The following is a 24272-nucleotide window of genomic DNA, read 5'->3' on the forward strand; positions in this document are numbered from 1 at the left end:
GACATTATAAAATGTTCTCTTAATTGCATTAAGAGCTCTTCTGGCTTTTTCTTTGAGTGCATTCACTGCCATGTTGAAACTTCCTGATGCTGTTATGGTTAAACCGAGGTAGGTGTAACTCATACTATGTTCGATGATATGATTATTTATGGTAAACTGGTATTTGTTCTCCTGACATCTGGGGCGTTTTTGGAAAACCATGACATTAGTTTTCTTCATATTGACTGCCAGGGCCCAGTTCTTACAGTACTGGTCTACTATGTCCAGCTGTTGTTGTAGTCCTTGTTCAGTAGGAGACAGCAGAACAAGGTCATCAGCATAAAGCAGACACTTCACCTCTCTCTCTAGGAGGGAGAGGCCAGGAGCAGCACAGTGATCCAACTGAACAGCAAGTTCATTTATATATATATTAAATAAAGTGGGACTTAAATTGCAACCCTGACGAACACCTCTTCTCTGGGTGAAGAATTCAGTTTGTTTGTCTCCAATTTTAACAGCACACTTATTCCCTAAATACATTGATTTAACCAGATCGTACATTTTGCCCCCTATACCACAATGTAGAAGTCTATAATAGAGCCCTTCGTGCCAAATAGAGTCGAAAGCTTTTTTGAAATCAATGAAACAAGTGAATATCTTACCATGTTTTGTTTGGTGTACATGTTTGTTAACTAAAGTGTGAAGGGTATATACATGGTCGGTGGTGCGGTGTTTTGGAAGGAAGCCAATTTGATTTTGACTCAAGATGGATTGTCGGTTAAGGAAATCTTGTATTCTTTTATTTAGAATACTACAGAATAATTTCCCCAGACAGCTGCTGACACAGATGCCACGGTAGTTATTAGGGTCTGATTTGTCTCCACTCTTATGAATGGGGGAAATGAGCCCTTTGCACCAGATGTCAGGAAAACATCCTGACTGCAATATGATATTGAACAGCTTTAATACTGTACCCTGCATCTCTGGGGTGCTGCATCTGAGCATTTCGTTTTTAATGTTGTCTGGGCCACAAGCTTTCCTTGGCCGGAGAGATTGTGTCTGTGTGGTCAACTCTTCCCAAGTCATTGGGAAATCAAGGGGGTTTTGGTTGTCTTTAATAGTTTCTTCTAATGTTTGGAGTTTCTCTTTTGTAATACATTGATCTGAATTCATTAGATTTATTGGTATGTCTTTGTACAAACTTTCAAAATGTTCTCTCCAGATGTCACCGTTTTGGATGGGTAATGCTTGCGGTTGTTTTGTGTTGAAGTTGCTCCACAGATCCCAGAATTGATTTTGATCAATGGCTTTCTCAATATCCTCAAGTTTCATGTGGGTATAATTTTGTTTTTTGTTCCTTATTGTACATTTATATTTGTTTAAAAGGTCATTGTATCTAATGCGTAAGGCTGGGTTGTTTGGTTGCCGATGTTTTTCATTTGCTATTTTTCTCAGGTCTTTTCTGATGGTCTTGCATTCCTGGTCAAACCATTTGTCAGCGTTTTGCCTTTTAACAGGCTTCCGCTTTTGTTTTACAAGGTCAGCTTTAATAGCTGCCTTGTGAAATATCATATTGATATAATCAATGGCCATGTTTACACCATCTTTGGTAGGAACATATTGATTTTGGTCAAATAGTGACATGTCATTCATCAGATCAGGTGAGTTCAAGGCCATGGTGAATTTGTCTCCACTGTCTGGGGCCCATCTGTAAGTAGGATTTAATGTATACAGCTTACTGGGTCCCCTTGTTGTGTCACTCATTGGACCTGAGACTTTAAAGAACACATTGATTTGGTTGTGGTCTGAAAAGGGGGATTGCTGTCTGACAGTGAATGCACTGATAGTGGAGGGGTCCATGTCAGTGATTGCATAGTCTACTACACTAGACCCTAGAGCTGAGGAGTATGTGAATCTCCCTAAAGAGTCCCCTCTGAACCTCCCGTTCACTATGTACAGGCCTAAGGCCCGACAGAGATGCACTATCTCTTTGCCATTCTGATTGATTTCAGAGTCAAGGCTGTTCCGATGGCTGACGGTTGGTGTGGTAAACAGGGGGGGCTCACCAAATACATGGTGGCTGCCCTGTGGGTCTATGACATCAGGTTCAATTCCTGTTCGTCCGTTCAGATCTCCAGTTAGAAGCACATTTCCCTGGGCCTGAAAATAGGCTATTTCTGAATGGAGAGTTTCAAAAATGTCTTCTTCAAAATAAGGAGAATCTACTGGGGGTATATAAATAGCACACACGTATAGATTCCTGTCAGTTATGCCCAGGGCTTGATCTAACCTTAGCCAAATGTGTGATTTACCTTGTTTTACTACTGAGATCTGATGGCAAAGATCTCCTTTATACCACACCAAGATCCCCCCCGATGTTCTGCCCTTGCGTATGTTTTTTGATTTTATAGAGGGCACCATTACTTCATTATAACCTGGAGGACAGTGAGTGAGCAGATCATTTTTACACCATGTTTCTGTTAATATAATTATATCAACATCTTTGATAGATTCTAAGAACTCTGGATTCTCACTCTTAACCTCAAAGGTTGAGGAGTGGAGTCCCTGAATATTCCAACAGCTTATATGAAAAGAACGCATCTTTTAAAAAATACAAAACAATCAAAATGAACCTGTATAGTGAGACAAATATATAAAAAAAAAAAAAAAAAACAACAACAAATAAAACAACTATTTTCACTAATATTGCTATTGTACTGATTACTACGATAACATATAAATGTAATGTCTTAGCTGGACAGAAGTCGGGTGCACAGGGTGTGCAGCATCATCCTGATGTCTCCCAGTTCAGAGGTAGCAGGGGGAGGGAGGGTGGCAGCAGGCTGGGCTACAACTGCAGCATAGCTCCGCTGCTGTAGGCGGGGAGGGAGACAAGGAGCAGCTGTTGCTGCATATCTCTGCTGCTGATGTTGTGCAGGTGTTGAGCTGGGTGAAAGCAGCCTCCTCTGGGTGTGTTGGGGGCGTGGGGAGTGGGAGGTCCAGGCTGAGCTGTTGTGTCTCCTCACAGCAGGGGTGGTGATCCTGGGGTGGTGATGGGGAGGAAGCGGTGTGGGAGGGTCTATAAGGCCTCTAGAGGAGGGGGTGGGAGGACTGCGTCCCAGGGCTGCATCTTTGAGGGTCTTTGCAAATATCCCCACCCTCTCTCTGTGTAGGTGGAGTCCATCATAGAGGTCCCAGGGGCCAATGGTTGAGTGGAGGGCCAGGTGGACATTTGGTAAGGTGGCACATCCTTTTCTGATCTCCATATTAATGTCATGGATGACATGAGGAGGGGTGTCTGTCCTTGGCAGCAGGGTGGAGACCACAATGCGGGTGTCAGGGAATTCCTTACTGGCCTGCTCCGCCATTTTCCTCACTGCCTCAGCAGTGTCCCTACGGAGGGTGTGCAGGTCATTTGTTCCCGTGTGGATCACCAGGTACTGAGGGCTCCTGAGGGTCTCCTTTTTCAACAGCTTCATGGCCTGGCCTGTGGTGCTGCAGTGTTTAGACAGCACCTTTTTATCAGGGAAAAGCTTTCTTGGGTCCAGGAACTTCCCGTTTGAGTCAGCCAGCAGGACCACTTGTGGGTCTTGTTCTTCCTGCTGAGTAGAGGGAGGCTGGGATGGGCAGAGCTGGCTGTGGGCAGCTGGCTGTGTGGGTGTATCAGGACGGGCCAGGGTGTTGTTGGGCTGGGTGCTGAGCAGAGAGGGTGGGCCAGGGACACTGGCAGGAAGAGTCTGTGTCTCTCTACTCGTCATTGTGAGGACTGATGAGAGTTTCTCTGTCAGGTGCTGGACCTGCCTGGTGAAGCTCTTCTCTCTACACTCAGCATCCTCCCTCACCTTGGCTAACTGAACACGGAGCACACTGTTCTCCTGTTTGAGTGCCTCTACACTTCCTCTGAGGTCAGATGCCAAAGCCTCGTTGTCGCTCTTGAGCTGCTGGAGGTCCTCTTTAAGCTGCTGCAGAGTGTTGTCTGGGGGACCAGACTGCCTGGCCTGGGTCCGCTCTTTGAATTCTGCAAAGTCCAGCTCCAGCAGGGCCATACTCTCCTTCAGCCGATTGTTGGAGCTGGCCGGTGTGGGAGGGGCAGAGATGGACAAGGTGTTGGGGTTCTCTATTGGGCTCTCATCACCTTCGCTGTCAGAGGGGAAATCAGAGGGGACATCAGAGGGGACATCAGAGGGGACATTGATCCTCTTTGTGTCCACCTCAGCTTTCAACAGGGGGAAGGCCTCTTGGAATGACTCCAGGTTGGCTTCATTCCCTTGGACCATGACCTTTCCTTTGGTGTAGTATGTGATGGTGAGCAGAGGGTCATCTTTGTCAAGGTGTTCATCTTTACAGATTTTTAATCTGCCTCCTGAGCCGATGCCCTCTCTGGATACGTATGCATAATTCCTGCACAGAGTATCTTTCCAGATGTAGATGGAATCAGTGAAGAATATGAGGTTGTTCTTCTTCCTTCCTCCTTTTTGTTGGGCATAGTCAGTGAAGAGGACCTCTGGGTTTCCACACAGTGTCTTCTCCTTGTGTTTGTCCTTCGCATTTACACTCTTGCATTTAGCAGGATATTCAATCTCTCTTCCCTCTGCTCTGAGAGCTGAGAAGTTCTTTTTTGCCTGCTGGACAGTTTCCATGGCGACCACTTGTTTTGTTCCAAAGAGAGGCTAGGCTAATTAATTAGCTTACAAATACTTTTCTTTTCCTTTCTTTTTATCTTCATGAAATAATTCACAGTTTATAATGTTCCTCTACCTTCTTTGGTGCAGCTCCTTCCAACAGTGGCAGGTAACAGCTGGCAGCCCACAGCTAGCAGCCCACAGCTAGCAGCCCACAGCTAGACGGTTGACAGTTGTCAATTGGTAGTTGAAAGCTAGTTTGTAGTTTCAACTCAAAAATACATCCAAAAATTGCGTTTCTTCCTCTGGTTTCTGTCGATCAATGTCGTTAACTCTTCTTTGGAGTTAATTCTGCAGATTTTCCTATAAAATGTCTCACTTTTTAGGTCCAATTTCGATTTTTTGTTCAGGAGCTCATTTCTGATGCAGCTTACTCAAATCAAAACAATCTCTCTCATCGTCTCTCTCTCTCTCTCCATCTCTCTCTGCATCTCTCTCTCTCTCCATCTCTCTCCATCTCTCTCTCTCTCTCCATCTCTCTCTCTTTCTCTCCATCTCTCTCTCTCCATCTCTCTCCATCTCTCTCCATCTCTCTCTCTCCATCTCTCTCTCCATCTCTTTCTCTCCATCTCTCTCTCTCTCCATCTCTCTCTCCATCTCTCTCTCTCTCGCCATCTCTCTCTCTCTCCATCTCTCTCCATCTCTCTCTCTCTCCCTCTCTCTCTCCCTCTCTCTCTCTCTCTCTGTCTCTCTCTCAAACAGCAAGTGAAGCTGAGCAGTCCGGACTACATAGACTGTGACAAAGAAGAGGCTGTGACCGACTTCCTGAAGAGGATCGAGTGTTACAAGATGACCTACATCCCGCTGGACGACAACAAGGACAGGTGAGCAGATCTGCAGAGACACAAACAACAACAACAACACAGTCTGCGTCAACACATCCACATTCAGTGCTGACGCTAGAAGGGGTGTGTCCTGTATAGAAAGTGGGGCGATGTGGAGGTTGGCCTGTTTGTTCTTTTCTTGGGACAATATGTTATAGAACTAGACATATTGAAAGTCCCTATATAGATCAATATATATATTTATATTCTTTTATTGATCCCAATTTGGGAAATGATTTTGTTACAGAAGCAAGCAAGTGTGTGTGTGTGTGTGTGTGTGTGTGTGTGTGTGTGTGTGTGTGTGTGTGTGTGTGTGTGTGTGTGTGTGTGTGTGTGTGTGTGTGTGTGTGTGTGTGTGTGTGTGTGTGTGTGTGTGTGTGTGTGTGTGTGTGTGTGTGTGTGTGTGTGTGTGTGTGTGTGTGTGTGTGTGTGTGTGTGTGTAGATTTAACAGACGATACAACAATTGTTCACATTTCCTGCTTTTGGTTTTCTTATTACTGGAAATGGCAGTACCACCCCTCTTTTGTTACATAAAGGAAAGCAAACAGAACCCCCCCACCCTCACAAGAAGTGGAAACTTGGTCACAGCATTGAGATGATCTTATCTCTACGCAGGAACTTGTCCTACATCAAGATCTTCAACGTGGGCAGCCGGTACCTGGTGAACCGGGTCCAGGACCACATCCAGAGCCGCATCGTGTACTACCTCATGAACATCCACGTGACCCCGAGGTCCATCTACCTGAGCCGCCACGGGGAGAGCGAGCTCAACCTGTCAGGGCGCATCGGGGGGGACTCCGGGCTGTCGCCTCGCGGGGCAAAGGTTAGGCGTCTATCATCTGCAATATTTCATAGATACTACATTCAAGATTCAAAGGTGTTATTGTCAGATGCAAAAAGCTACAGTGTAGAAATGGCAATGAAAATGTTCTGACCTGAGCTCCTCCAACAGAGTAATGAGGTTACAAACAGAGTGTCGCTGATGAATTCTAACATATTGTGTATTTTAATCAGACTTTTCCCACACTGTTGGTACAGAAGGGCTCCTGTTCCTACGCTTGAAATTCCTGCAAAATGGTGTGTTGGATGGATTTAGACTTAGAATTTAGTTTGTTAAAGACTTACGGGCAAACTTGGAACACAGCTGAGCTTCATCGTAATGTTCAAACGCAAGCCTCCAACAATCCAACATATCTAATACAATAAAAAGTAGTGCAAAAAGTCGGTACCACTTTACAATAAGACTACTTATAAAGGATTCCTAAAGGGTTTATAACGAGGTCATTAATTAGGTCATAAACACTTTATTAATCATTAAGAACCATTTATAAACCAGTTCTAACAGTTTTCATACATCAACACAGGCTCACTATTTGGCAAGATGACTAAGCCTTATATTGGCTACCTAGCTTACTTCGTGTTCTTCATCAGCCAGCATCCTTGAACTCAGTGAACAACAGATACTGTTGTTCACTGAGTTGAATCTCCCCCCTTCCATCTTGATGTTTCTTGGCATCTCTTTATGACCATTTATTTACGAGTTACTAAAATTAATAACTGCCAAAAGGGAGCCTTATTGTAAAGTGTGAAACACATTCCCATTTATTAATGAGTTACTACCATTTATAATAAGGCTTAGCAGTACAGATACATGTGGGCTCACTATTTGGCAAGCAACCGGTCACAGATGCCCTGTTTATCTCATGTCTTATAAAAGCTTGTTAATGATTTATAAAGTGTTCACAACCTAATTAATAAATGAATTACAAACTATTCGTAAACCCCTTTATAAGGGTAGTCTTATTGTAAAGTGGTACAAAAAAGTCTATATACATGTAAATAGAATATGATATGTATACTTCCTGTTTGTCACGCCTGTCCTCTGTGCGTCAGTTTGCCAGCGCTCTGGGGACCTACATGCGCGGTCAGTGCATCAGCGACCTGAAGGTGTGGACGAGTCACATGAAGAGGACCATCCAGACCGCCGAGGCTCTGGGGCTCCCGTACGAGCAGTGGAAGGCCCTCAACGAGATAGACGCTGTGAGTTTCTTTGTGATTTTGCATTCATTTTGGGTACACAAACGTTTATGATACTTCCAAGTTTCGTTCAGCAGAATAATCTCCACAAACAAACGTGCACTTAAGGACAGTTAAAAAAGACACTAGTGATATGTGTTAGAAGAATGTTTTTATATTAAATGTCCACAGCATGTACCGTAATTTTCGGACTATAAGCCGTGCCTTTTTTCCCATTTTTCGACGCTGCGGTTTATATAACGGTGCGGCTAATCTATGGATTTTTACAGCTAACGGCCACTAGGGGACCTCCTAAATATATGGATTTTACAGGTTACAGTCCACCACCTTTAACTCTATGGGCTCTATGGCCGGTCCGCGGACCCCCACCTTTAAGCGCGGGCTCCAGCAGGAAAAGCTGGAGGCCGGAAAAGAGTGAGACAGGTAGCGCGCAAATGTAAAAGTGGAACCGAGAGTGGTACGAGAGACAGAACGAGAGCAAGACAGACAGACATTACGAGAGCGAGACAGTTTGTCCCCGTACCACTGGTTGAAAACCACTGCTGTCGATCACTGCCGGTACGTGCACTGGGAGCGCACCGTTTAAGTTTGAAAGTTGAAAAGTTTGTGTGTCTGAAACGCTATGTGATACAGTACAGTTTACACAGCACATGTTCTGTAGCTACTATTGCACTAAATGCTAACACTTGAATACGTTATGCAAATATGCAACTTGTTTGTTGAAATGTTAATAAATGGGAGCTTCCTCAAACAGCCATCTCTTTCCCGACAATCCCCTCTGTGCACGAACCCTTACATATGGTAATGAAACATTAAAACACCTGCGGCTTATAGTCCAGTGCGGCTTATATATGTACACATCATTCAATTTAGCTGCTGCGGCTTATATTCAGGTGGGCCTTATAGTCCGGAAATTACGGTACATTTTTGTTCATAGTTTGTGTCATTTTGCAAACATGTATCCACTGTCTCTTGCTTGTTTGAGTATGAAGGGGTGAGAAAATGAGTTAAGTGTGTGTTTTATTTTTAATGTGTGTGTGAGAGACTCTGACAGACTCTGAGACACACACATTAAACCAGCCACCCCCATCGCTCGAACAACACCCCACTGCCACATGAAGTGATTTGTTCCTGTGTTGTGCCTCAGGGTGTGTGTGAGGACATGACGTATGAAGAGATTCAGGAGCATTACCCAGAGGAGTTTGCACTGAGGGACCAAGACAAGTACCGCTACCGCTACCCTAAAGGAGAGGTGAGGACGGAGGGTTTGATGAACTAGACAAGGGTCCGAATGTTGTCCTTGTTGTTGTTCTATATGTGTGATTGTAACTCATGTTCCAGTTGCAGCTCAAACAATGCTCCAGTATGTTCCCGCCTCTGAAGTCCTGGTGATTGAATGTTTGTTGTGTTATCACCATGACTGCGGTGTGCAAATTAGTGATGCCCTCAGGAGTCTCTGCTGACGAGTTAAAACACAAGAGGCTTCATTATCACGGGAGAATGTTCTAGAGGATGGGACAAAACATTGGACGACAAAATCTGAAGGAGAATTTAGTTTTTCTATTTCATTGAGACACGATATAGAGAATCGATTCTTTTAGGATGAAATTAAAAGGAAAAATATGCGTGTAAGTATTTCAAATGGTGAAAAACCCTCCAAAACTCAAAGATATTCATTAAACAATAACAAAAAACAGGGTAAGTTTTGAAAATATGGAACCAGTAAATGCATTTTAACTTGATGATTGTCTTAACCGATACTTTCACTATTAAAATGTGTTTTTGGTATCTTTTATGATAGGAAGTTTGAAGTCATGCATATCAGAACATCCTAGTAAATAGAATACAAACAAACACGTTTACTTTTCATGTTCAAAACCTGCAAACATCTAATTCTGTCTAAAGACTAATGATAATTATTTCAACACTTATTTTCTGTTCAAACAGTGTTTTTGTGTTGGCACCAGTCGAGTTTAACTGACTTTGTGTGGACAGTTTGACATGTCTCTCTCTCTCTCTCTCTCTCTCTCTCTCTCTCTCTCTCTCTCTCTCTCTCTCTCTCTCTCTCTCTGTGTGTGTTCATATGTGTGTGTGTCAGTCGTACGAGGACCTGGTGCAGCGTCTGGAGCCGGTCATCATGGAGCTGGAGCGGCAGGAGAACGTTCTGGTCATCTGTCACCAGGCCGTCATGAGATGTCTGCTCGCCTACTTCCTCAACAAGACTGCTCGTGAGTAGTGATGTGAAAAATGTCCTGGTACACCTGTCAAACGTCCAAGTGGTCATGAATCCACTTCTTAAAAGCAAGAAAGACAGAAAGACTAGACAGACTTTCATGCTGTTGATTACATGATATGGGTATATGTATTTCATACTACTGTATCTGTATAGAGATGTAACTGTCGTTTCTCCGTGTGTGTCAGACGAGCTGCCCTACCTGAAGTGTCCTCTGCACACGGTGCTCAAACTCACACCTGTCGCCTACGGTCAGTCTCTCAATTATTTCCTCACACATTCACAACGCCGACGTATAAACTCCTTAATGACCCCCCTCTCTTTGTCGATGTTTGTCTTTTGCTCTCAGGTTGTAAAGTGGAGTCTGTTTTTCTAAACGTTGAAGCTGTCAACACACACAGAGACAAACCAGTGGTAATTCATTTTTCACAAACTTGTAGACTAGAGGGACAGGTAGATTACTCAAAAATAATGAAAATGTAAGTAGTTGCAGTAATATTAGATAATGAAGTGAGATTTCACAGTAATGTTTTTTCCTGGGTTTAAAATGTTATCCTGTCCCTACGATCACACTTCTTGATACATTAGGTAATAAATGTGTTAGTGCTAATAGTCAGTCCACAGGTCTGATTCAAGCGTATCAACCAATTTGTGCCCAAACACTATATTTGGTATAAATGTGATAAATTCAAACTAGTTTTCTCCCTTTGGTTAATTTCAACTAATGAAGTTATCGTTAGCTTGCAATGCTATGCTTTCACAGAAGCTTCCCTAACGCTGTGTCTCTTGTTGCAGAACGTGGACGTGGACAGAGAGCCGGCGGAGGCTTTGGAGACGGTCCCGGATCACATCTAGAGGACGACACGGGGGAACTGGTTTAATTTCCATCCACCTTAATGGAAAGTGGCCTTTAATTTAAGTAATACTAGTGTTCATTGTTACCCGGGCAATTGTTGTGAAATGTAAAAATCATTGTGACATATGAAATGACACATTTCTCCGATGGCAGCCTATTTCCATTGTAAAGCATTTTATAATGCAGGGCTCAGACGTCTGGTATGAAGAAGAGGAGACTTCCTTTACTGTGAAAGTGAACTACTGCGGGTCAGGTGACCAGGATCTCTGTTTGGATATTCGTGAACATGCATGTCTGTGTCTTCTTCTCTTCATCCCTCATTTCGCATTTCCTCCTCCCTACTTGTAATAACACATCAGGAAACTTTAAATCGCCCAGTCACCTCTTCATGTCCATCCGACCACTTCACATCGTGGTATCTTGTGTCTCACAGAGGTACATCATATGAGAATCCAAACGACTGGAAAGCAGCAGTTCTTTTAACACACAGTGGTGCAAACAGGAAGTAGGGGTTTGGTAACAATGTAAAATAATACTTTAAAGAGAAATATGTGGAAGTAGTTCAACATTTTGATAAATTAACTTATTCACTTTCTTGCTGGGAGTTAAAGGAGATATACCACTCTCATATCTGTGCACTAAATCTGAAGTCAAGGAAACACTTAGCAATGTTATCACAAAGCCTGGCAATCTCACAGCGAGGATAGACTCAACAGTATATTAGTATTCAGTTTCAGTCTGTGATTAGGGAGATTGTATCACATTTATTGACACACAAATTAAATGCTGTGTGTCCTTATGGTCATGTTAACCTTATTTGTATGCCTGCTGGCCGAGCCTCACATCTAACATACAAAAATAAGAGGGGTGTCGTCATCTCAACTAACTCTTGGCAAGAAAGGGAAAAAGTCCAAACTATTCCTTAAACTAGGATTGGCTTGTTCATCGGAGTCATTTCGTATCCTGTCTAAATCAACAAAAGGTGCAGATCCCACTGGTAATTATAACCAGGGCGTGGTGTTCGTGTGACAGTGGAAAGATCATTTGTCACGGTGTTCTGGTTTTAATATGATCATTTAAAGGGACATTTGGCACTTTAACTGCCCAAATACCGTGATGTGCCTCACATGAGTTAAATATGATTATTCTATGCACCCTCAATGGACACACACACACTGGAGGCAGAGGCAGTGTGTGTGTGCTGTTTATAACTGACATTGGTCATTTTATTAAGATACATGAGGGACTCTGGTGCAATATAGTGTTTTTAAATTGGTTTACATGGACCTTAGGTCAAGTTCAGGCGGCCTGTATCACAAAGCACGTTAAATATATTTAAATATACTAGTGGTTAGCGCTCAAACACATTGTATGTGATTAGGTTAAGGGGCGGGACATCTCTAAGCAGGTTGAACAATCACAACGGAGCCAGCCAGCTAACCAATCAGAGCAGACTGGGCTCTGGTTTCAGACAGAGGGTGAAAAGAGGTGCTGCAGCACAGGCAGTATGAGAGAAATAAAGAGCTTTTTGAACATTAAAGCATGGAGACATGTCACAGTAGAGACACTACATACTGATGAGCAGAATAGAAGGCCTTTAAACATAACCAGCTAACTAACGGTAAGCTCTGTGATACAGGCCTCTGGATTTGAGCTCGTTTCTGTCACCTGGAGGACCAATAGAAAATACAATCTTCTCAGGGGCCTTTGTTTTATTTAAATGCCACCACATGAAATAAAGTGTAAATAAATGCATGTACTTATTTCAACACAATGTGAAAAGTGTCTTAGTCAGAAATCTAGGATTTAAAAGTGATCCCTTTTTAAAACCCATGTTCAGTTTGTAGCAGATTCAATGTCACATCTGTACGTGTGTGCTTTGTTCAGGGAAACTGTAACCACGTCACCGCTTTTTCAAACTGCTCTTATCGTCCATTGTTGTGCAATTGTGCCCGTGTGTGTCCTGAGCTCTGTAATATGTAGCTGCGATGTCGAAGAGTTACACGTCGTCTTGTCTAACAGCCATGAGCGTATGTGAGAAAAATGAATGAAAAGTCAAAATAAATGCAATCATTGATCAAACACAAAATCTTTTATTTTCTGAGCGTGAAAAAATAACTGGTACCTTTTCAAAGTACAGGCAATAAAAGCCTGAATATTGTGTGTGATGTTAAACGTGATCCTATTTAAAAATGAAATTGAAACTCAACAGCCTACAAAGGTGATGTATGAATATACAAATATATAAAATATTAAATAGAATTAGGAATGGATTTGACTGTTGAGTTTAAACGGACTCCAAGGCGTTGCAAAACTGCAAACAAAAAATATGGTGATGCAGTTCTGTCTTTCAGCACCATCATTCAAAATAAATAAAATAAAAAAGGTAATACTATAGAAGTTATCTCTGGCTGCTGGTGCTGGGCTGCGTGGAGCTGGTGCTGGGCTGCGTGGAGCTGGAGCTGTGAGCCTCTTGGTACTGCAGACTCCAGCTCTGAGGGTCCTGCTCATGGAGCTGAAATCACACAACACATCTTTGTTAGCGGACAAATACTCAGCCAACTTTAAATCACCCAGTCACCTCTTCCTGTCCATCTGAACCACTTCATGGTGTCTCCACATTCACAGAGGTACATCATATGAGAAACCAAACGACTGGTAAGCAGCAGTTTAACACACAGTGGTGCAAACAGGAAGTAGGGGCTCACCGTGCTGTTTGGTAACAATGCAAAATAATACTTTAAAGATAAATGTGTTGAAGTAGTTCAACATTATAACTAAACACTTTCTTACTGAGAGTTAAAAGGACAGATAACACTCACACATCTGGGCACCAAATATGAAGTCAAGGAAACAGCTAGCTTAGCTTAGCACATAGTGTAGACGGGGAAACAGCTAGCCCGGCTCAGTGCAAAAGAAAAACAAATATTATACCAACATAACACTTCTAACGCTTCATAATTAACCCCTTATATCTGGTTGGCAAAAATAATAATAAAAATAGAGTGTAATAGAAAATTGTATATTTAAAGTGGACCTATCATGCTATTTTTCAATAATATATTGTAGGACCATACCTATATAAGGCATATTTATACTTTTTATTTTTCAAAATACCAAACAGATCATGCATTTTATCCATTCCTCATTTCGCTCAATTTAACACTGCCTTTCATGCTCGGATTCAGTGAGAACAGCACCATCTGGTGGCCTGAAATATGTACTACAGCGTCTCCAGCGCTTTGGAACGCCAATGTCCGTGGCTGTCTCCTCCTGATTGGTGGAGTTGGCCCAATAGCCATAGCGCCACTTCTGTGACATCACAGAAGTGTTCAAATCTGGATCAGTCTGTATCAGATCCGTTGCAGCCCCTTTTTTTTGGAGATTTGGGTATGGAGGAAAATAGAGAGGGTTGTGTTTTCTGACACTTGGTGAGTTCCCTGGAACACCGGGGACACATATTCATGTAGAAAAGACGTAGAAAAGTGCATTTTGCATGATAGGTCACCTTTAAATAACGTTGTATCTCTGACTATTGTCCTGGCCAGTGTTGGGTGTAACGCGTTACAAAAGTAACAGCGTTACAGTAATGTATTACTTTTTGCTGTAACAAAGTAATGTAATGCATTACTAATGAAATGTGGGTAATATACTACCCGTTACAATTCTCATTTTAACCCGAAATGAAATGGTGTTTTGTTTTTTAAGAATTCACGAACATTGCGAGACATTCCGACACCAGAGAAAAATGGTGCCGGTAGATTAGTAAAGCTGGTGGTTACGTCATCAGTCATTTTGGGGAAAAGAACCCCTAGTCAGGCTGATCTTGATGAGCCTGAAGGGTGTTCTTTTCCCCAAAATGACCCAAGTCGCTGCACATTATCCCTCTTATTACACGGCCAGATACTAATCAAACTAAGGAATCGACTCCCAATATTAATTGAAATGATTTTATTGACTTAAAATGATCGTATTTCATCCGCTAAGAAAAAAGAAAACTCCGTTCCACGGCGCACCAACGGCTGGAACTGCTTTACGGCAGCACTGTCCAACTCTGTTCAGTTTCTGATCCACTAACGAGTCCTTAAACACTGCAGAGCCCATACCGTGTTCCTGCGAGTGTTTACTTCTTGTCTTTCTTCTTCTGTTCATTTATCTGACATCCAGCGCTCCGTCTTTTACCCTCATTTACTTTCTCTTTCTTGATCCTCCTTAGCAACGGAATTGACCAAACAGAATCGAGTATTCAACTAAGCCGTGTAATAAAAGTTGTTAGTAGCCTTAAGGGCCTACACAGTTGCTGCACTAAACCACATTTTAGCATTTAAAATACCTAGCCATTGTTTATTTTGGTGAAAGTAACTCAAAAGTAATATAAAAGTAGTACAACTCATTACATTTCATGTCATATTGTAATGTAACTTATTACTTAAAAAAGACAGTAATAAGTACTGCATTACATTTTGGAAGTAACTTGCCCAACACTGGTCCTGGCACAGCAATATCACAAAGCCTGGCAATCTCACCGTGAGGATAAGACTCAACAGTAGAGTGTTCAAGTATAGAGGCAGCTCTGATACACACCTCCCCCATGAACGCAAGGATCTTTGATTTGGAAACCTCCACCTCGGCACGTTGACCCCAATGAAACTCGTGCTCTATCGGCTCTGTGTGGGGGATCCGTGTATACTCCAGGTACCTGCACACACACACACACACACACACACACACACACAATTAATCATGTGTAGCCTAATGTGATCATTGAAGTATATTCAATCCTAAATACAGGAATGCATCTAAGAGAGAGAGAGAGACAGGAAATACTGCAAACACAACTGTGGCAATTCAATGCATATTATGCCTCATTTCAGATGCATGGCACGGTGTTTAAAGATATTAATGCAGTGCCCTTTTTCTTCCATAGTCATAAAGCTAAGAACTCAACACTGGAATGAGCATCAATCGATAGAATTGTTATTTTAAGCAGGCAATATTGTTTAGGTTTGGTTTTCCTTAAAAAGGTTTTTGCTTCTATTTAGTCAACATCATTTTTTAACTGCTTACTTGTTTTTGTTTTTAGTTTTTAGTACCCTGCTGTTTTAACTGTTGCTAGTATCAGCTTAGCTTGCTTTGAAACTTGATTGTGGGGAAATATTTATAAATGCAAATAAAAAAAGGTTCCTGGTACTATCCAAAACTTATGCAAATAGAGAACCAAGGAATAATTGTTCAAAGCTGAGCAAAGCCGTACCATGCGGCATAAGAAAGTCACTATGTGGTATTTATTTAGAATTGTATGTATTGTAAATGACAGAGAAACATTCAGGGTTAGCAACATTAGACATCCCACAGTAGGTGAACAGAAATACATAATGATAAATGTCAGGAGCAGTGCAGGACCAGAGCACTCTGAAGTGGCCCAGTGTTCTCCACTCTCCTGTTGATCTGTGGTGTGGTATAAACCAGAGTCTATGGTCTTAGACACTCTGGCTCTGATCACACCAGTGCAGTTTATACAGAGATATAGTACAGTTTATACAGAGATATCAGCAGGGGCTTGAACCTGTGACCTTCTGATCACAGACACAGTGGATTAGTGAAGTGAGCTATAGCCTAGCTTAGACAGACAAGGGGTTTCACACATTAAGTCGTTGGAGGAGGGGTGAACAATCAGAGTGCTTACATGCACGGGTAACCAGAGTCCTTATAAATAATTAGGGCAGAGGACCTGGAGTACAGGGATCCACAACAATGCTTGCATGAATGTAGGCTACTCAGAGAAATCAGGTTACATTGGTAAGCAGATGTGACCTCAAACCAAGACCTTGTGAGAGTGAGAGTGTGTTGAAGCGGACTGATTTTTAGAAACCTGGAGTGTGTAGACCAAAAGATTAATACTTAATCTAGAAAATAACCAGAACAAATTAACTAGCAGTACAAACCGAGTGATCTGGTGAAACATTTTATTACCTTTGACGCACAAACTCGTCAGTGACCACTTTCTTCACGTCACCAAACTCCTCGTGTTTCTCTCTGGGGACGGTTTTCAAATAATCACACAATCAGTTAAGAATGAATCGAAACACAGTCATTAATACTCAGGTGTAGAAATCACACATCCAGAGGTAATGAAAAGTCTCTTACCCTACGTCGACTTTGAGGTTCTTCAGCGTTTTCCAGATGAGGTCTGACGCACAAACACAAACAGGCAATTATTCCCAAATTCTGGTTTTCGCACATTAATACGGAAAACATGGAGAATGGACTCATACGAGTTAGTAACGAATGCATCTCACTAGGGCTGCTCAATTAATCGTATTGTAATCGCAATCACGATTATGGCTTGCAACGATTACGAAAACAACGTAATCGAAATAAAACGATTATTTTTTTATTATGACTTTTTTTTTTTTTTTTTTTTTTTTTGGGGGGTTTCAGTTGAATTATACTTAATGTTCAGGGTAATCAACTGTTAAAAACATACTGTTCAAAATTGTTTCTCCAATAAATGGATGTTTTCAAAGTCAATGAATAATCGCATTTAATTTAATTATTGACCCAAATAATCGTGATTATGATTCCTGCCATAATCGAGCAGCCCTACATCTCACTCACTTTCTCCGACAACTCCTCCTTTCATGAAGATAACACTCAGGATGACAAACAGCAGACCCATCTTTGGGTTGGTCGGGTTGCTGCACACACAAGGGACACACAACCGTTTGAATAAATATCATTTCAATGCAGTCATTTCAAAGATATGCAGTGAGACTCACGCGATCGGTGACGCTCCCTCAACCGTCTCCAGCTTATTGATGAGTATGTACATGTGATTTTTGGCGTCAATTTCAATCATTTTAAGGCCGAACACCTGATTGAGAAAGTGGAAAAGAGAAAGGTTTTTTACATTTCTTTGATTATTCAATATGAAAGGTTTAGCTGATCCTCTGAGACTGAGCGGACCTGGTCAAAGATTCGTGCTGCTCTCTTCATGATCTCAGGGTAGATGTTTCTGTACTCCTTCACCACATGTTTCACAAGATCTGAAAGAAAGAGACAACAATGAGGCCTTCTCCCTTCACGTCTGCTGGCTGTTTGGCTCAGAGCTCCAGTTCAGCTTGGGGGGGGCTTTGCATCTTCATTCAAACAGAGCTTGTGGATAGAAACTTTACTTCCTATAAATTCACCATAAAAAAAACGTTTTAATTCCAATAGAATCACAATAAATATGCAGCCCCAGAATCTATACTATCTTTCTATACGGCTGAAAAAACATACGGGATCAAAAACACTAGATTAAAGAAGATATCTTGAACTTTAACTGAACTTAAAACTGAAAATGTTGAGTTAGCGTGTGCCGCTGTACCTGCTCGGCGTACAGGAATCTTCTTCTGATCCTTCACCAAGAAGAACTGCACCACCTCAGCTGTCTGCGGGGGAAAGAAGTGTGTGAGGAAATATTTTAAAAATGTAGTTTTGTGATGATTTAAAATAACCCTTCCCAGCGTTTCCGCCAGGGGGGCGGTCTCGCCGTCATTTGACGCCCTTATTCAGCTCCGAACTCCCTGAACTCGAGCAGAGGGCGTCCAAAAGAAAAAAATGTTATCGCTTGAAATGACGAAAAGGAAAAAGGATAAGGGCGTCCCTCTGGTCTGGCGGAAACACTGACCCTTCCCTGTGTGCCTCTCACCTTCTGGTCGACCTGAGCCGGTGTGAGCTTCTCCAGCCCTCTCTGGACCTGCGTGGTGCTCGGCTGAGTGAACGTCTGGTCGTCGTCTTCCTCCTGAGTCGCAGCGGGACCCGAGGCTCTCTACGGGCAAACAAAATATTCACTGATTTTGTTTATATGAAAACGTATTTCTTTTTATTTTAAATACTCACCTGTTCACCATGGCCTTTGACCCCTAACCCATCACAGTCCCCCTGCTTCCACTCCTACTGCTATTTATTTAATTGTGTACTTTATTATTTGCCCCGTTTGTTGTTCACCATGTAAAGCGGCCTTGGGTCCCTTGAAAGGCGCTACACAAATGTAATCTATTATTATTATTATTAACGTCAGAGGTAAACATTTATTTTGTTTTTTAAGACCCTTTCCATACATGTTAAGACCTCATCGCCACTTTGAGTTTTAACCGGTTACCTTGGCGACACACTTTACCTCACATTGACTATATACAGTATTGATTGTCCTTCCTCCTTATCTTCCAACAATTTGGACGCAGACTTGCATTTCCCCATAACGATGTTGCTTAGCAACCGGCGTAAACGGACCTTCGCGAGCTATCAAGCAGTGAGCGTCCTGTTCCGATGATGTCAGATCCAACGGGATGCCATAAATAAACTACACAGAATCACACTACACACCTACGCAATGATTACATTCAGGCAGGCTGTAGAATACAACCTCTTTGGACCATTTATATACTTATTGGAAACAAGCTACAAAATGTAATACCTTGGAAAATGCAGTTTAATACTTTTTAATAGCCTTACTTTTCGCTAAATGTATTTATCAACTTTTAATACTTTTTAAGACCCCGCGGACACCCTGTGTAATACCATGGTCAAAAGCAATAACACAAAGAAAGACTCTTATCAGTTTAGAGGTAAAGGAAGTTGATACTATATTGAAGATATCCTTTTTTTAAATCAGAAAAAACCTTTATCTATGGATTACCTTTTCCTAATACTAAATACTTTTGTTCTGCTTCTTTAGGACATGTCTCTGTATGGTAGGTATAGGTAATAGATAATGCATTAATTTTTTGTACTGGATAGATGTATTATACTTTCAATGTGAAACATGAAACAGAATAGTCCAACACTAAGTTGCCGATTCTTCTTAATTATAGCTTAGTTTTTAATGTCTTGCAAGGCGGTTAAATAAATCGTTTCTAAACCTTTATCATTGAGAATAACGGTACATGTATGACTTTTATTTGTTGATAAAGGAAGCAGCACTGTCGTGAGTCTGAAGATTATGGTCAGGATGTTTTAACTCACCTTACTCTGAGAGGAGCTCTGTGTGTTGGACATCCTCTTTCTCTGCGTCATGGCGACACGATGCCTAATAAACAAAATAAAACACAACCACGGTCCGATCAGTGAGTTTATGGGGCTTTAAACACATATCAAAGTGTATTAAAACACAGTTTAACAGGACCAACCTTCACGGAAGTCCTAACCGTTAGAGCTAAAGCACCGTTAGCTAAGGAAACCTGCAAGCTAACTAACTGTTTAAAAGCAAACATATAAATTAAATAAAGTTAAATATTCACCTCTCAGTGTCTGGAGAGTGGAGTGAAAGTATCGGAGTATTAAAATAAACGTTTTATGCAAAAATATTCAATGATTTTGTTCAAATGCAAACTTCTTTCTGAAAACAAACCGTCAAATTCCCGCTAATGTGGGTTTCAGGCGCGTGCTGATGACGTAGTAAGAGCCTGCCGGATGTCATTTTTGATGTATTTTTTAGTTTTATTAATTCAAGAACATAATATATGAACATCATATCTCAGGGGTAGACACATAAAGTAATGCCTTTTTGATCATAAGGTTTTAATAGTGCTACTATATTGTTTTAATTATCGTTTAATATTTTCAAATGTGGTTTGGAGTCAGCTCATGTCTTTTTATGAACATGACATTTGTTATTGTATTTTTCTATTCGCGTTTATTTACTCTTTACCGGTAGTCATTAACATCAACAGCATGGAGAAGTACTCTACAAATTGACTAAAAACTGGTGGAAGAAACATCCAGATGATTTACTGAGGTAAAAGTACTTCGAAAATACTCTATTACAAAAATCCCGCATTGGAAACCTTTATTATTTCAACCATACTGCATTTTAACTCGTGTTATTATTATAGCATCGGACACAACATTATCAGCAGAATTAGATATATATTATTGATCCCAAGTTAGGAAAAATGTTTCGTTAAAGCAGCATGTTGAAACAAAGGCATTGCACAACATTTGAAAAATAAAAAGAGTAGAAAATAAACAAACATAAAACAGAACTAAAACGTAAAATATAAACAAGTTGACCATCTGTAGATTGGTATTACTTGTATTAATGTACTGAAGTAAGTTGAGTAAGTTTCCCAATGCAGGACTTCTATTATTATCTTTGATATTAGTATTTTCAAATAAGTAAAGCATCTGATCTTTTTCAACCACCAATGCTGATGAACCACTGCTGCAGGTAACCTCCAACCTGTTCAATGTAACTGGTTTCAACACTAGAGGTCGCTGCTGTGTAGCTTTTAATTAGATTATAGAGCCTCATTTCAAATCTCACATGTTTACTAACGCAAACTCTAGTTACACAAAAGTAACATACATCTTTTTTTAATGGTGAAAGTATCTTTCAGTCCCACTCGGCTCCCGTAAGGCAAAGTCCAGCCTCAGTTCGCAGCAGACAAACACACCCACACACACACACACACACACACACACACACACACACACACACACACACACACACACACACACACACACACACACACACACACACGCGCGCGCCTGTGCACACACACACACACACACACACACACACACACACACACACAGATATAGAGACAAGCAGACAGACAGTGTGTTCTTCCACTTTCACACACACACGCGCGCGCTCAGAGACAGCGGTGTGTGTGCGGTCTCTGTCCGGCTCTGTTCCCCGGCCATGCGGAGGAGACGATGGGGGAAGAGGCAAGAGTTTCTCCGCTTAAGAACTTCGTGGCTGGGGGAGTCGCCGGAGCCTGCCTGCTGCTGGCTGGACACCCGCTGGACACCATCAAGGTGACTCCCTACTACATGTTGGTCAGGCTATATATACTACCAGAAGATTGTGAATTTAACATACACTTACTTTTATATTACCAAGGACTACATTTAATGTGTTTAGAATTGTATTTCCTGCTTTGTGGGCGGTTTTATTCTGGAGTTTGATGTCTGAGAAAAGGATTAACAGAGTCAGTAATCAGATAGAGGTGTGGAGGGGATTATTGATGAATCAGCTTACAATGTCACTAAGGACATGTGAGCTATAGGGAGTTGTGTCTGGTAGTAATAGTAAAAGGAGACGTACAGATTAGGACTAGAATGTAAATATTTAAAAATAATCTATTGTGTTGTCTATAAAGTGCCAGAAGAAACTCAAGGTGAAGTGTTTTGAAAAAGTCACAGTAATAACAAAGATATTAAGTTACATATGACAAAGAAATCTGTTATAATAAATATAAGATTTATTATCACAATTTGGTTTATTGCTAGGAATTAGTTTGAGGCATCAAAGTGAAAACATATTATAATAGAGATTGCAAAAATAAAATATTCGTACAAGAAACATTCAGAAATACAATAGAAAAAATGAAAAACTACTAGGAAAAATATATACAGTATGTCTGAATTATGAACTCTTGGAATTCGGTAATTTTGTGCATAAATGTAAAAAATGTTCTTATTTGAGAAACTGTAGCCAACAAAAGTACATGTCCTGTTAAACGGCTAATAATCCATTAATGGGTGGCTTGCAATGACAGGTGGATGACTGACAACACAAATACATCTGAATTTAAAGCATCTCACGATCCACATGGAACAATTTAAACTGGATATTAAGTCACAACATTTTTTGTAGAATATGTAAAACGCACATTTGTCCTTATTCCAGGCTGCAGGTGTAATCGATGTACAGCTGAAGGTCCTGAGGTCCTATATGTCTCACGTTTTATATAGAAGGAGATTAGAGACTAGTCCACAATTATCTGCAGATTATTTAAATAATTGTGGTGTTAAACAAATTAAAAGGCAATAAATAACTGCAATATTTATTTGTTCTGACAAACAAAGATTCAGGAGTTTCTTAGACGTAATTTGTTAGTTTTTTTCATAACATTTCATATAGGGTCAAAGAGACACAAACCCTTTAAAAACTGTCCCCAAACCTTTGGTTACCCTTAACCATATATGTTATCTTTTCCATTGAGACGACATTTCCAAACAAAAGTGTTTTAGAATCATTTGAGATTCAAAGTTGACTTTTTATCAGTCGTTGTGTTGATCCATCTTTGACTCGTGAGTTGTCTTTCACAACATCCACCCTGTGACTGCTGAACGATCAGACCCTGCTAAGGTTTATGTTTTCAGAGAAGGGAAGTGAGAAGAAAGGTTTTCAGTCGAGGGATTTTTACGACTGTTTTCTATTCATAGTGAAACCGTCCATCACATGTAGGCCAACAAAAGGTTCACCGACAGCATAAGCATTCCTTCTAGACAGGATTCATTCCAAGATGCATTAGTGTTTTGGATGTATTATGAAATGTTGTCCATTCATGTTCCCCCCAGGATGAGTTGCAATAACTTTATTTATCCCATTACTTTTTATTTGGTGCCATCATGATTTTGATACAGTATGTATACCTGCAACATTAATGAAGTTCTCATCAGCCTCGGCTACTGCACTGAACTTTGTGTTTAGTGCAGCTAGTATTATATTATTATCATATAGAGCCAGCTTTATCTCCCTCTCACTGTCAGACTCTCACAACAACGTTTTTTTTGTATCTGCGACACTGAGCAGCAGGCATTGATGGGTGTTTCCTTTATCTACCGTCTCAACAATCCACCCCTCCAAAACACATGGCCCAAGATATGTGCCTGTGTGTGTGTGTGTGTGTGTGTGTGTGTGTGTGTGTGTGTGTGTGTGTGTCTGACCTTTCTAATTAATTGCTTTTTCTCCAGGTGAGGCTACAGACGCAGCCTAAAGCCCCTTGCGCTCAGTATGTCCTCTACAGAGGAACATACGACTGCTTCCGCAAGACCGTCACCAAAGAGGTGAACACACACACACACACACACACACACACACACACACACACACACACACACACACACACACACACACAATCTCTCACACACACACACACACACACACACACTCCCAAACCACTACAGAATACAGTTCCCGGTTAGTCAACTCCGGAAAAATGAATATGCTTTCTCCTATTGTGTGAATTTCAGTTCATCGGTGGACTATTATTCTTGCCCATAATTGATTGATGAAATGGTGTGTGTGTGTGTGTGTGTGTGTGTGTGTGTGTGTGTGTGTGTGTGTGTGTGTGTGTGTGTGTGTGTGTGTGTGTGTGTGTGTGTGTGTGTGTGTGTGTGTGTGTGTGTGTGTGTGTGTGTGTGTGTGTGTGTGTGTGTGTGTGTGTGTGTAGGGTGTCCTCGGCCTGTATAAAGGTATGGGGGCACCTCTGGCGGGCGTCGCTCCGATGATGGCCATCAGTTTTTTCGGGTTTGGTCTGGGTAAACAGCTCCAGCAGCCCGATCCTAACAAACCCCTGACGTAAGTACACACACACACACACAAACACACACACGTGTATTTTTAATGGTGTGTTCGCAATACTTGGAATACGAGCTCTATATTTAACTATTCCACTATTGCCCTCCCCTCTGCTATCATTTGCCACTTTAGGACACTCCTCCATGTTCCTTTCCTCTCACACGCACTCTCTCACACACATGCACACACACACACACACACACACACACACACACACACACACACACACCACACCACACACACACACACACAACACACACACACACACACACACACACACACACACACACACACACACACACA

At 41.5% G+C, this 24272-nt stretch overlaps 3 protein-coding genes across 6 annotated transcripts in view; 2 read left to right on the forward strand and 1 right to left on the reverse strand.

Annotated features, from left to right (window-relative positions):
• LOC307036208 (6-phosphofructo-2-kinase/fructose-2,6-bisphosphatase-like) overlaps positions 1 to 12125 on the forward strand; it is a 24064-nt gene extending 11939 nt beyond the window's left edge. For all 3 annotated transcript variants that reach the window (XM_079676295.1, XM_079676297.1, XM_079676296.1), the window contains exons 7-14: positions 5364 to 5485; positions 6102 to 6309; positions 7380 to 7526; positions 8671 to 8775; positions 9622 to 9751; positions 9945 to 10007; positions 10106 to 10170; positions 10552 to 12125. In XM_079676295.1, the coding sequence (XP_079532421.1) occupies positions 5364 to 5485; positions 6102 to 6309; positions 7380 to 7526; positions 8671 to 8775; positions 9622 to 9751; positions 9945 to 10007; positions 10106 to 10170; positions 10552 to 10611 (900 nt within the window). In that variant the 3' untranslated portion in view covers positions 10612 to 12125. The remainder of the gene's footprint in view (positions 1 to 5363; positions 5486 to 6101; positions 6310 to 7379; positions 7527 to 8670; positions 8776 to 9621; positions 9752 to 9944; positions 10008 to 10105; positions 10171 to 10551) is intronic.
• Positions 12126 to 12685: 560 nt separating this feature from the next.
• ndnl2 (necdin-like 2) lies at positions 12686 to 20055 on the reverse strand. 2 transcript variants are annotated; one of them, XM_079676323.1, is made up of 11 exons: positions 19897 to 20055; positions 19622 to 19685; positions 18306 to 18425; positions 17982 to 18045; positions 17579 to 17658; positions 17392 to 17486; positions 17231 to 17310; positions 16760 to 16802; positions 16586 to 16648; positions 15197 to 15311; positions 12686 to 13127 (listed from the first exon to the last, which is right to left on the reverse strand). In XM_079676323.1, exons 2-11 carry the CDS (start codon positions 19670 to 19672, stop codon positions 13014 to 13016), a joined length of 825 nt encoding a protein of 274 aa, XP_079532449.1. In that variant the 5' UTR covers positions 19673 to 19685; positions 19897 to 20055; the 3' UTR covers positions 12686 to 13013. The 2 variants fall into 2 exon arrangements, with proteins under 2 accessions (XP_079532449.1, XP_079532450.1); XM_079676324.1 differs by having other exon boundaries at positions 19786 to 20052.
• Positions 20056 to 21156: 1101 nt separating this feature from the next.
• Positions 21157 to 23989, forward strand: LOC307036227 (mitochondrial carnitine/acylcarnitine carrier protein-like). The gene is made up of 3 exons (XM_079676332.1): positions 21157 to 21418; positions 23363 to 23455; positions 23842 to 23989. The coding sequence occupies exons 1-3, from the start codon at positions 21317 to 21319 to the stop codon at positions 23971 to 23973; spliced, it is 327 nt and encodes a 108-aa protein (XP_079532458.1). The 5' UTR covers positions 21157 to 21316; the 3' UTR covers positions 23974 to 23989.
• Positions 23990 to 24272: the final 283 nt, after the last annotated feature.

The sequence above is a fragment of the Notothenia rossii genome, assembly GCF_949606895.1.
Source record: "Notothenia rossii genome assembly, chromosome: 4".
Lineage (NCBI taxonomy): Eukaryota > Metazoa > Chordata > Actinopteri > Perciformes > Nototheniidae > Notothenia > Notothenia rossii.

Excerpts from the sequence above, each read along its gene's own strand:
- ndnl2 (XM_079676323.1), bottom strand. The coding sequence starts at position 19,672 with ATGACGCAGAGAAAGAGGATGTCCAACACACAGAGCTCCTCTCAGAGT. Across the intron at positions 16,649-16,759 it reads AACCTCAAAGTCGACGTAGG|AGAGAAACACGAGGAGTTTG; the intron begins GTAAGAGACTTT and ends AACCGTCCCCAG. Across the intron at positions 13,128-15,196 it reads TCCTTGCGTTCATGGGGGAG|CTCCATGAGCAGGACCCTCA; the intron begins GTGTGTATCAGA and ends GTGTGATTTCAG.
- LOC307036227 (XM_079676332.1), top strand. The coding sequence starts at position 21,317 with ATGGGGGAAGAGGCAAGAGTTTCTCCGCTTAAGAACTTCGTGGCTGGG. Across the intron at positions 21,419-23,362 it reads ACCCGCTGGACACCATCAAG|GTGAGGCTACAGACGCAGCC; the intron begins GTGACTCCCTAC and ends CTTTTTCTCCAG. Across the intron at positions 23,456-23,841 it reads GCAAGACCGTCACCAAAGAG|GGTGTCCTCGGCCTGTATAA; the intron begins GTGAACACACAC and ends GTGTGTGTGTAG.